Raw genomic sequence first — 13021 nt, forward strand, 5'->3', positions numbered from 1 at the left:
AAGCCCAATTCTACCAGCACTATTAAAACAATGCTCTAGATTTATGCTGTTCGATATGGTAGCCACAAGTCGAATGTGGCTATTAAGCATTTGAAATGTGACTAGATCAAATTGACATGTATTGTAAAGGTTAAAAAAAAAATCCATAATTTTAATGTTCATCGAATGTTTAAATAATATTTGTATGTATTGAGTTAAAAAACAATACTCTAAAATTAAATTTATCTATATTTTTAACTGAAGTATAATTGACATGTACTATTATATCAGTTTTAGGTATACAACATCATGATTCAACCTTTGTGCATATAGTGAAGTCATCATGATATGTCTGGTTAACATCTACCTTCATAATTTTTTAAAATGGTTATCCAGAAAATTTTAAATTACTTATGTGGCTTACATTATATTTATATTACATAGTGTTGATATAGATGATCTTTCACCCCAAATATATGATTTGTAGTTGCATCTCTATTTTTTAAAGTTATTTTTATTAAGAAACCATTTTAATGTTTAGTGTGAGATAACAGCAATAATCATAATTATATATGTTTCTTTCCCTTTCATCAATAAATCATTATTGATGAAACTGAGATGCTGATTTTCATAATATACTTATTATTGAACTATAAATTTGTTTAATTTTTCAGACCAGTTAATAATATCTGCCCTTCACATACATTTGCTACTTTTCTGGTCTCTAGACAAGAACCAAGAAAGTCACATTATGTTTTCAGATATAAGAATATTTGTTTCTCACTAAAGTGAATTTAGTCTAAAAAAGTCCTATATGCATGTGTGTAGAGCAGACAGTTCTTTGCGTGTGAGATGAGCAAAGTAGTTTGGAAAAGAAAATTTACTCAAAAAGAAAAGTAAACTCAGGTCCATGTGTGCACACACAGCACCTTTCTTTGGCCTTACTACCCTAAGAACTTGTTACCTTTGCTTTGAGTAGAATAGACATATGACTAAAGATTGCAGTGGAGGAGACAAGTAACTCTAAAGTTATTCCGAAGTGTGAATCATTTAAAAAATATTAGTCATTGGTTTCATATTCAGCTGCTTCTATCTCTACTTGGAGTAACTGCTATTATTTCTTCTTCTCAATAATTCACACTAACTTCCTCCATAGTAATTACTAAACCTGAATATTGTTGTCATGAAAGCTTTCAAATAAAATACTTGGAAAACTATTTCACTAAAACTTTTATTGTAAAAGTTATCTTTCTTTGTTTTAAATAAATTGGAAATAGAGAGAAAAATTGTGTCAATAAAAATCAACATAATTCCACTACCCAGGGAAAACCAGTATTTAGCAAATTAGCCTCTGTTCTATACTTACCTATTTAGATAGGTTTATTTTATCTGATTTACATGTGCAAATTTGTATTCTATTCCTTCATTTGGTATTATGTTATAAATGAATTTTATGCTTACTATAAACATTGCTATTAACAGCAGCAAAATAGTATGTCATATAAATATACCATAATTACTCAACTATTCCTTTACTTTAGACCCAGGTTTGCATTATTATAAATAATAGTGCTCACTGCATAAATCTTAGTCTAATTTTAGATTATTTTCTGAAAATAAATTTTCAGAAGTGAAATTAAAGTCCCCAAAGGTATTGTTAATATTCTTATGCTTCTTGATTTATACTTCCAAATAGCTTTGTACATATTTAATACAGAAATTAAAGAGTATTTAGAGTTATAGTTTAATCTTGTGCCTTAAAACTAAGAGGTTATCAGTTTAATCATGGGTCTATTTTTTATTCCTTTCCACTCCCAACTCCCAAGAACCTCCTCTGTGTTTTGCTTCTAGGTGAAAGGAATTGTACCTTGCAAAAGCCAAAAACTCAAATTGAAGTGTTCATCTTCTATGCACAGGAAATATGCAAAAAATACAAGATCAGAAACAGAAGCACACGCAGACAGGAAGCCAAAACTGAACCCACAGGCAAGGAGTGGAAACTGGGAGTTAGTAGGCTAGGGAGAGGTGAAGACAAGGGAGAGTCTCTGAGGTCAAATGTAGTGTGTGGCTCTCAGTGGATCTGTTTACTGGTCCCTTTAGGCAACCAGCTCTTTAGAGGCCAGAGGAGAGGTCCATGTGTAGAACCAGCTGCCAGCTTGCCCGGCTCTTTGGCCATAAGTAGGGCATTCCCTCCCATTTAAAGATGTTTCTTTCTTGGTGCCCCTCAAATGAAATCCCAAGGAATATGATCTCTATCTTTGAAAGTTTCCTTTAGCAGGAACAAAATGTTGCCTGTGTTTGATTAATGCTAAGCACCCAATTTCCCCTAAATTTTAAAAATGCATCTCCTGTTTTCTTACCCTCCATGTCAATCCTGTTCCCAAGCCCACTCCTTCCAACTTATCCTCCCGAACTCAGATCAAAAGACACTTCATGAACCCCTGTTATGATCTGTCCCAGCAACACAGATTTCTCCCCCATGGCACTTAATCACGGTCACAATGACATGGTCCAGTGCCCTCATCATGATACAATGTGAGCTTCAGGTAGGCAAGGGCTGAGCCTGCCTGTCTCCTGGGCCGTGTACTTGCCAGTAGGACCAAGCCTGGTCCATATGAACGGCTTAATAAATATCTGTTAAATGAATTAAATAGGTAAAAGAATGAAGGAAACTACATTCCCTCCAAAATTAAAAAAAATAATAATAAATTTAATTTGGTCTCCTACACACCCTGAGTTTGTGAATTGGGAAGATAGCTTTAACTCACAGGGCATCATTTCCCCTAAATTTGCTGACAACATGCCAGTCAGTCCTGGTAATTTTCAGACAAATCAAATTAGAAATGGTTGTACTCATTTGGAAAATCAAGAACGGGCTTTGAAATCTTTCCCCGCAAATTAGATTGAATCAAGATCATTTTCCTCCAGCTTATAAATGCTTGATTGGCTTTGTTTTATGCCTCATGATTGAAGCTCAGCTTTGCACTGCTAGCTTTATTTTTCACTCACCAGGGTGTTGTGATGTCTGGATAATGATTACAAACAAAACAAACATTCACAATGAAAATACTTTGTAAATAACAGTTCAGCACAGTGATACAACCCTTGGAAATGTCACATTTAGGAAATTCTAAAACCAGTTAAGACAAGCAGAACTTGTTCTGCCATGTTTTAAAATTTAGTTTTCTGTTGTGCCATATCTGACTTATTATCTCCACTGAGGACCTAAGAAAGGGATGCACCAGGACTTGGCTTATAGCATTTGAGGAATCCCAGGAGTAGGCTGGATGCCCATCATTCACCTCCCCAGTCTACTTATACCGTCCCTTGCTTTATCTGCTGCCTTAGTCCCCAGACTTTATTCGGACTAATTTTCTTTTGGTCAAGTTCTATTCCAACCTATCCTTAGTGTTAAACAAACTCAAAAAGTGTCTGTATGCTTTGCTGGAAATAAACAGTAAAAATGTACTCAAGAGTGTAAGGTTTTACAAATAGAAACACAATTAGGCAACACTCTGAGTGCTCCAAAGAAGACAAAATCAGTGAAGGTGCTCATGGTAAAAACTACATTCTTGAGAAGAATCACTCCTGCATTCTTCTCCATAGGATTGGTCCCAGATGGTAATCTTCTAGATAACATATGGCCTGGATCATGGATGTCAAATGGACTGGCTATGTAAACATTCTTTGCGTAGTCCTCCAGGGGATTATCAGAAAGTTATCTGAAAGTTTAATGTATATCCAGGCATTGAAGCAGACTGGAGAGTTTAAAAGTGTAAGTTCCCTGGCTAATTAAAAGAAGAATCAAAATGATTCCTCATGCCCCAGCCCATACTTTAGTAATTTAGCAGCTAGAGTGACTTCATTATATTTCTTCACTCTTTCCTCACAATGATCTTTTTCAACAGAATAGTTCACTTTCTGAATGTCCCTCCATTTTTTTACTTTGTTTTCTGTGGTATACCAGGGAGTGAGACTCTTGTGTGCCCAGGTGTCAAATGTCTCATATTCCAGACCTATCAGATGGAACTCTGGTTCAGACCTTCTTCCAGCTGATGCCAGTTCCCACAGCCTCCCACCCCAAATCAGAGTACAGTCAGGAGTTGGTCTCACTAGGTGTGGCATGCCTGCCTCTGGCCTGATGGGCACGCAGGGGCACACTCACCTAAGCAGTAGGTGTAACAAACCATGTATGTGACTTTGATGAGGCTGTGGCTGCCAGAGGCATGGGGCCCAGGGCAAATTCAGTACCAATGCAGTTCCTAAAGAGCCAGTTTCATGTCTTCTCATGTCTAAGGCAGCAGCATCTCAACCACATTAGTTTCACTGCAAATCTGGAGGCTATTGACCCTACATTCTCCTCACATGCCTTTTATCTACAGCTTCTTTATTTTCAGATTATCATTTAAAGCAGAGCGGAAAATAACTTTCTGGTGCCTTTCACAAAAGAGCGAAATGGCTTTGTTAATATCATGGGCAGTAATAGGTGTTTTGGGGTAGTGAAATGAGTCCAAAGGAATACACTTGCCAAACCAAAATAACTAGAAAAAGATGACAGTTGTCATCACTGTCCATAGTTTGACTGGGGGAAAATGCCCACAAATGAAGTACCCTTCAGCCATAACTTGTGGTCTGTGTAGCCAACAAAAGATCAGAAAGAAAGTAGAAATCTTGAAAGAGGATTGATCTCTAACAGACAGATTAGGCAAAGGCAACACCTAAGTGAGAAATTCAAGCAAGGTTTGCTGCTAAGGTCTAAAGTTTGTCATGTACATCCATGACTTCAATTGAAATAAGCAAACAATTGTATTCAGTCATAAAACACAAATTAAGCTATTTGTGAATATCTTTCTTCTTGCGTCTGTTCATTCTTTGTTCTAGTCTAGTCAATTACGGCATTTTTTTTTTTTTTCCTGTGCTATCAGGGCTGGCTAAAATACCTCATGGCCAACGAACAAGTGATGGTGGATTCCGTGTTTGACAAACTGGGAGTCCAATAGCTCACTATTTAATACATTTCAGCTTTTTCCATATTATACACTCACATTTAGACCTTAAGGTCTAAGTGTGAGTGTTTCCCCCATTGCATCTGTAAGCGGAACAGCACATTCCGAAGTTGGTCTCTCGGTACCACAGATAAGCCGTTTCTGACAGTCCATCTGATTCACTTTGTAGTCACATGATAAAAACTTAAACAGTACTGATTTTCTCTTTTAGATCCTTCTTACCCATCAATCGTCAGAAAACCATGGTGATATGCTCGTACCGTAAGATCTTTTTGATGAGGCTTTCTACCATGGAGGAAAGCTTTTGGATGGGTTTTATTGGATATCAATCAGTATTTGACAAACTTCAGATTTGGTGGCAGAATATCTTAAATGTGTTTGGAAGGAAGCTGCTGCTCAGAACCTTCGTTCTCATTGCTTTCTTCTGATTTTCATGGCACAGCCCTTAGACTGGCACCCAGTTAAGCAGCTTGCATATAATTTCTATTATCATCTCCAAGAAAGTTTTAACCACTGTAATTCTTGATACTGTTCAGCATTAACCTAATATTCCCTTTACAAAGTATTTTAGGATCCTTTCCTAAAGGGAGAGGGGCAGGAGGAGGAATAGTCTATGGGTTGGTTATTATACTCTGGTAAATATATATATATATACACATATATATATATATATATATATACACACATATATATATATATATATATATATATATAAAACAAATTAAACTTCTTTTTGAAAAATATGAAACAATATCATCTTCTGTTTACTTATCGTTTTTTTCATAGTATTGTCTATGGAAACTCTGGCTCTATTTCTTGCAGTAAGAAAGAAATTGGTATCAAAAAGGCCAAGGTTTCCTTTTTATTCCCTTGAAATATTCTAAAGAAAGGTCTTTTAAAATGTAAATATTTGGTTACTATTCTCATGCCAACAATAGGAATGATTCAGAAGATGCCTATCCACCCTCTGGAGAGGAGATAAATGATAAGCATGTGAGTGTTTAGTCTCAATGCCCCAAAGATTGAAAGGAATTCATGGGAACCTTAGAACTATCCAGTTAAATAGCCTCAGGTTACAAAAGAGGAATCTAAGTCTCTAGAAATGACTCATCTCAGGTCAACCCCCAAAAGTGGCAGACCTGGGAAAAATAGAAAAATAACAGGTCCGATACTTGTTCTCTTTTGATCCTAACACAACCTATCATTAGCCTTCCAACTGTAGCAGCGAAAAATAAGCATCAGATAATATGGTTTACTCAGTAAATAATTGTGATAAGAATCCAGTTCTACCTAAATTGAACAATTCTACTTCCTTCTCAGAATTCAAAGGAAGATTCTCTATACTCAATTACAAATGTATTATTGTATAAGATCTATACAAGTATTGAAGAGTAAATAATTATTATAAGGCAGTACAAAAATATGATAAATGAATAAATGATACAGTAACACAAACCACTGAAAGCTAATGGAAAACATAGCTACCTTGGGGATGAATGCAGTTTGGAAAGGCCTCAGATATGGGCTAGGAGGAAGGACCATTTAGCCTTAGAGGAAGGGAGTGTGAGGATGGGTACAGTGGCAGATAGTATTTTTAAGGGACAGGTTACCATAGAACCTCTATAAATTGATAGGATGAGTGAGCTTAAGGACTTCTGTTTGCTCTCAGTGTGTCTTCATACTCTAGTGGGGGATGGATACCAGCCAAAGCAGGTGACAATCAATCAGCGGCAAGGACCATCTCTACCGTTTCCTAATAGAAGTTCCTTGTGCAAACAGAGGAGAGTGGGAGCCATGCCTGATCTTCCCTCCCCTTGTCTCTACACAGCAACCCCTATCAATTTTACCTCCAAAATATCGGTTTACTTGTCTCCCTCTTTTCTTTGCCATTCTAGACAGAGCCTTCAACAAGCCCTTAACTGCTCTAGTCTACTGGACTGCAATAGCTGCCTGAAGCTGGCCCTTGGCCACTCTATTCTGCACACAGTACACTCTCTACTCCCCACTGAGAAATGCATCTGAAGCACAATATTAGTACATGTCCTTTCTTTTTTTTTTTTTTTTTTTTTATCATGGGATCAAGTTCCAGTACCTCAACATGGTAAAAAGGATTACATGATTGCCTCCCTTTTTGTCCTTTGCATTTCATCTTGGCTGCCGTTGTGCTGGTTTCTGGACTACAGTCAACTGATCTTTTGTCAGATACTTAAATATGCCCCACACCTTCTGTACGAGGCCTAGCAATTATTGCTCTTTCTGCTCAGAAAACACTTCTCTTCACTCTCCAATGAACTAATTCTGCTATTCTGTAAATCTCAGTTTCAATATCATCTTCTTAAGGAAGCCTTTTCTAACCCTCCAGATTGGGACAGGTTTTTTTTGTTGTTGTTGTTTATGACGCTGTGTATTGCTCCTTCATAGTAATCGTTGAAATAGGGGTTTCTCTCTGCTATTTGAAAGGAGCACCTCCTTGGGGAGAATGAATCAATGAAAAGGGTTTGCTTCCTCCACTGACACAAACTTGGATCTTATGTTTCAAACATCTGGCTGTCCTTAGGAAGCCACCAGACTTCATGAGTCAGATAGAAGACCATGTCAGCTCTTGTATATGTTACAAGAAGTATTTTTACATAGATATGGGCAGTCTCTCTGAGATGATCTATAAACATATACTTAGGGTTTCAATGTTCTGTAGTTAAACCATAGAACTCAAATAGTTTTGTCTGAGAAAGTTAGGGAAGGAACTTCTGTGTTTTGAGGGGTACAGAGAAAATGTAATAAAAGATCCCACTGAAAGAAAATGAACACTGTTTGGGAGGCTCCAAGAAAGCTATCTTTATCTTTGGGCTAGCACTTCTGGGTACCTCACCTTTTGGGGAAGGTGGTGGATGTATGTGCATGAAAGCACAAGGCACTAAGAACTGGCACCTTATGGACAAAGAGAGGTCCCAGTTAAGGGTACCAGCAATGTGTGGCAGTTGTTGCTTTGGGGAGGCCTCACTAGAGTCTTGACCAGCAGCCTCAGTTAGACAGTGAGGGTCACTATTCAATCTGGACATGATGATGTTGTCAGGAGAAATGCATCAGACATCAAGGATTTATTATATTCAATATAGAGTGATCTTTGGTTTTGGACAGCAAAAGACCCTATAGGTCTTGCAAGATATATAGAGGAAAAAGGGACCTGTGGCAGTGATACTGACTTCCTTTCAAGCTCATCTACAGGGCCAGATGGGTTGATTTGTTTTGGAGGTTGGACCCCGTGTCATGGCACACTTTGTACCAATTACAGTCAAAGTGTACATTTAATGACGATAGAGTGCAAAGGACCAGAATTACATTTATATGTATAACATAAAAACCCCAGAGGACTAGAGAAACTGTCTAAAGACAGAGTATCTATCCTGATACATTTTAAAGTTACCCCGTTTCTAGTTGAACAAAGCGGTGATCACCACATGCAGCCTTAACCTTAACCAGTGAGAATCCATCAGGCACTTATTTGGAGTTCTCGCCACCAGAATCTAGCCAGGGAAACTAGAGTGTCCCATGCATGTCCTTCAAGGGATTTTCCCTTGCTTGTTTCACAACCACCTGAGGCCCATTAGACATTCAGTGGAATGGAGTGAGTCTTGTCAGATGTGAGTGAACTGATAAAATGCGGGGAGAATCTCAGTTCCTCTGGACCCCAAATTTCCAGGGATAAGACTTTTGTTAAATTACTTACCTTCTCTAAGACCAGTTTGTACATTCTTTAAGTATATGTGGTGTTATTGTGCAGAGTACATGAGATATGTATGTCAGTGCTTAACCTCCTGCCAGGCACAGTGGGGCAGTATAAACTGTGGGCAATTTTTTGATAGATAGCAGGAGCTTTACCCTTTGACACATTAATTACCTTCTAGGGATCTAGCCCGAAGAGAAGAAAACATCTAAGCAACTGGAACAGATGATTAATGCAAGAATATGCTCATAGCAGTGTGCTTGATGAGAGAATCATTAAGAATGCACTAGAAGTTTGTTTGAAGACTACTTGTTTTCAGAAATGCAAGCAACCATAAACAAACATGGCTGAGATCTAGGAAGGTTTTTCCAGACTACGAGGTGTTTGGAGCTGAGCAATTAACCTTCTCTGGATCTCAGAGCTGTACTAGGTATCTAATCCTCCTACTTAGCCACTTCAATAGAGAGTTGAATTCAGGCAGCTGGTCAAGCAAGGGTGCTCTCCTTTTGGAAACTCTTGTCTATTTTGCATAAATGGCATGGGCTATGGGTTTATAAAAAGGCAGTTATTCAGTGGCCTGGAAGGAAATATTTACATGGAACTTGATGTGTCTATGACTATTTAGGTGAGAATAATGTGTTATGCTTACCTGAATAAGCTTGCTACATTGTTGTAGAAATCAGTTTGGAGTCTAAAAGTGATTAATGATAGCATATGGTTGGTTATGGGGTTTGAGATAAAAATTCCAAATGGCTTTAATAATATAACACCTATTTACAACTTACAGACACCCCAGGCTTTCTCTTCACTCATCTAAGAAAAATGACTCCAGAGCAAAGCTCAGTTGGCACATGTACATAGGTCTTTATTTTCCTGGAACTTTCTGTTATAGACGGTCACTCTAGTCATCTTCAGATACACTTGGACTAGTTTCTCCTCATTTATGGAAAAATAACCGTCTTCTTCTTCTTTCTGGCTCTAGTCTATGCATTCTTAATATTCCCCACCTCTAGCCCTCTCATCCACCCTTAAACCCCCTCTGTTACTAAAAAAAAACCCAAAACCAAAAAACAAACAAACAAAAAAACGTTTAATGAATTAAAAACCTGTCCAATGCCACTTTACTGCTTCTAAGTTTGAATTATAACTTTAGCAAGCATAAAAGGGCTTTTAAACTCTGCCTCATGATCCCTGGCCTTGCCTGCCCAACTTAATGTTCAGAAATGACAAGTTCCCTGTAATTCCCCAGAGGTGTTATTTTGCTAATTTCTCCAAACCTTTGCGTGCACCATGCCATTTGCTGAAAAAGCTAGCTGGGCACACTCATTTCTCTCCTTCCACACTTACTTCCAGGAAGGCATTGCCTCCCTTGTGAAATCTTTGCTTATATAGTTATTTCTTTTAGCACTCCCCTTGGAGCTAGTGTCTATCTGGCTTGTAGCACATTCCACATTGTAATAGATAGATAGATAGATAGAAAGATAGATAGACAGACAGACAGATAGATAGGTAGATAAATAGATAAATATCTTCAAAAGTTATCCCAGTGCTTGGTGCATAGTTGACTTAAACAGTACATATTTATTTGATGAATGAATGCAATTATTTTCATATCTGATTCCCTTAAAAATATTGATGTGTTCCAGGCCACTCCCACCCCACACAGGTCTTTGATGGCCTTCTTTTCAGACAGCATTAGGATCCTTAATACAGGAATGGAAAACAATCTAGCCAGTATATCTGAACAAAGCTGACACATTTTTTCCTCTAAGATTTTGCAGTTGAATGTGGAATGATCCTGAAATTAAGGTCAGCTCCGGGTGGTTGTTTATATCAGCTGTCAGATTGCAGAATAAAAAATGGCTTTTATATGTTTGATTTTTATTGTTTTCCAGGGCAATGTCACTTTTTCCTGCTCCGAACCACAAATTGTTCCCATCACATTTGTCAACTCCAGCAGCAGTTATTTGCTGCTGCCTGGCACCCCCCAAATTGATGGGCTCTCAGTGGGTTTCCAGTTTCGAACATGGAACAAGGATGGTCTGCTTCTGTCCACAGAGCTGTCTGAGGGCTCGGGGACTCTGCTGCTGAGCCTAGAGGGCGGGACCCTGAGACTCCTGATTCAGAAAACGACAGAACGGACAGCTGAAATCCTCACAGGTACCTTGTCTCACAACCTCTAGGTCGGTTTCTAGTTCAACCAAGTCAATGAATGTTTGAGATTCTGACTAAAACATAATAGAATCCATCTCTCAGGGATGGCAGATGAATTTGGCAGTATTCACAAATTTACTCTCAATCTGAAAAGGCAAACAATTTAGCTATGTAAGCGTTGGCAAATTATTTAATTTCCTTGTCCCTTAGCAGTTTCATCTGAGCAGTGGGAATAAGAATTCCTGTCTAATACTATTGAGCATATTATAGACCATATACAGAGTACTTTGCTAGGTCTCTACAGACATGGCATATGTTATATGGAATCTTCACCTTGCTCATTCAAGGAAGGTATTATTTTCTATTTTGTAGATGAAAAAATGAAGAGTCATGGAGGCTAAATCACATAGTAGTAAGTGGTGGAACTGCAGTTTCATCCAGAATTTGTCTGACTTCAGAGTCTATAGTTTCCCTGTATACAATACCACCATCAGACTTTTCACAGTCATCAAATTCTATTTCAAGTAAAAAAATTGGTTAGTCTTTAAAAATATTTTAATTATATATATTTTAATATATTAAGTAAATATTACTACATATGACATCTGAGAATGGCAAAACTTAAAAAAAAGTCCTCAAATAACTGAGATTTGGAAAGCACTTACTTTATACCAATATAGTATAGATTCTAACATGTAGTGATATAAAACAGATCTGTGAAAAAGTTTTGTTCTTCAGTCTGGTTTTGCTGTTTCTTTGACACAGAATAGTGGACCTTTCCCTAGCCTTCTTCATTTGTATCGTACTAATGTCTTACATCTTTCCAGGGGCAGTGTGTTGACTTAATTGACAAGTACTTACTGAGATCAGACCATGTGCCAACCATTAGATTGAAGCTAAGCCATTCCGCTGGGTCAACAAATGCTTTGATCAGCCTCTCTGAATGTAGTGTGAATCAAATGCCCCCCGCTCTGTGCACCTTGAGCCAATATCCATCCTGGATTACACTACATTACATTTTTATTTAATATAAATGTCTTTCTTCCTCCACTGGACTGTGAATTTTATTATTGAAATAAATTAAATAAAATTAAGTTAAATAGTAAAGAACATTACTTAATAGTCAAGATCAGGTTGACTATGTGAGAGCCTCATATAACAATAAGTGAAAAAAAAGGCTCATCAAACTCCTTCGAATAGCAGAAAAGACTAGGTCTGGGAGTCAGATAAACAAGTTCAAAAAGTACCTCTTCTTACTGTTCTGTCACCTGAATAAGCTTCTTAACTTTCATATGTAAAAGAAAGTATATTAATTATTTATAGCTATGTAATGAATTACACCATTTTTTTTTTTTTACTTGTAACCATTTATGATGTCTCAGTTTCTAAGGGTTAGGAATCCAGAGACATCTTTGGCTGGGTGATTCTGGCTGGATACCATTATCTCAAGGTTCAACTGGGGGTAAGTGTGCTTCCAAGCTCACTCATGATGCTCTTGGCACACCTCAAGAAGACTCACTTCCAAGCTTATTCCTATGGCCTCCTAGAAGGCTGCCTCATGAAATGACAGCACTTTTACCCCAGAGTGAGTGATCCACAGGGCACTGAGACAAAAAACACAGTCTCTGCCATATTCTATTCATTAAAAATAAGTCTAGCCCTTGCCTAAGCCAAGGGAATTATACAAGGATGTGACATTAGAAGCCTTCGATCATCAGGGACCATCTTAAAGTCTACCTATCATATGAGATAAAAATAAATTCTTACATCACAAGGCAGTAATGGGGATTAAATGAGATAGTGAATCTAAAATCCTTAGCACAGTTTTGAGAAGCTATTCAGAACTTTTTCCTTCTGTATTGACTCAAGACCTATAGGTAGAAAAGGCCTCACTCCATAGAGTCATATAAGCTGAGTGAATTCGTGCAGCCACAGGACTTCTATAAAATTTATAAGATTTCCTTTAACGGAGGTAAGTTAATAACTTAGAAACATAATATTTTTCATGTGCAGAGTTATAAAAGTTAAACTTCAATCCTCATTTGAAGAAAAAAAATGTAAGCTGACACTGGGCTATTTCTATGTAATGAGTGAAATGTTTGAGTACAGGGACTTGTACGCCTTGGGTCAAAAATGCAGTTTTAATATAGTGCAAGCT

The 13021-nt window shown here is 37.5% G+C and overlaps 1 protein-coding gene across 2 annotated transcripts in view; it reads left to right on the forward strand.

Annotated features, from left to right (window-relative positions):
* The window catches only part of CNTNAP5 (contactin associated protein family member 5), a 728931-nt gene that overhangs the window by 393290 nt on the left and 322620 nt on the right, over positions 1-13021 (forward strand). For both annotated transcript variants that reach the window (XM_039876503.1, XM_039876504.1), the window contains exon 8: positions 10605-10869. In XM_039876503.1, coding sequence (XP_039732437.1) covers positions 10605-10869 — 265 coding nt within the window. The remainder of the gene's footprint in view (positions 1-10604; positions 10870-13021) is intronic.

Source organism: Pteropus medius, unplaced genomic scaffold (assembly GCF_902729225.1).
Source record: "Pteropus medius unplaced genomic scaffold, Ma_sr-lr_union100, whole genome shotgun sequence".
Classification (NCBI taxonomy): domain Eukaryota; kingdom Metazoa; phylum Chordata; class Mammalia; order Chiroptera; family Pteropodidae; genus Pteropus; species Pteropus medius.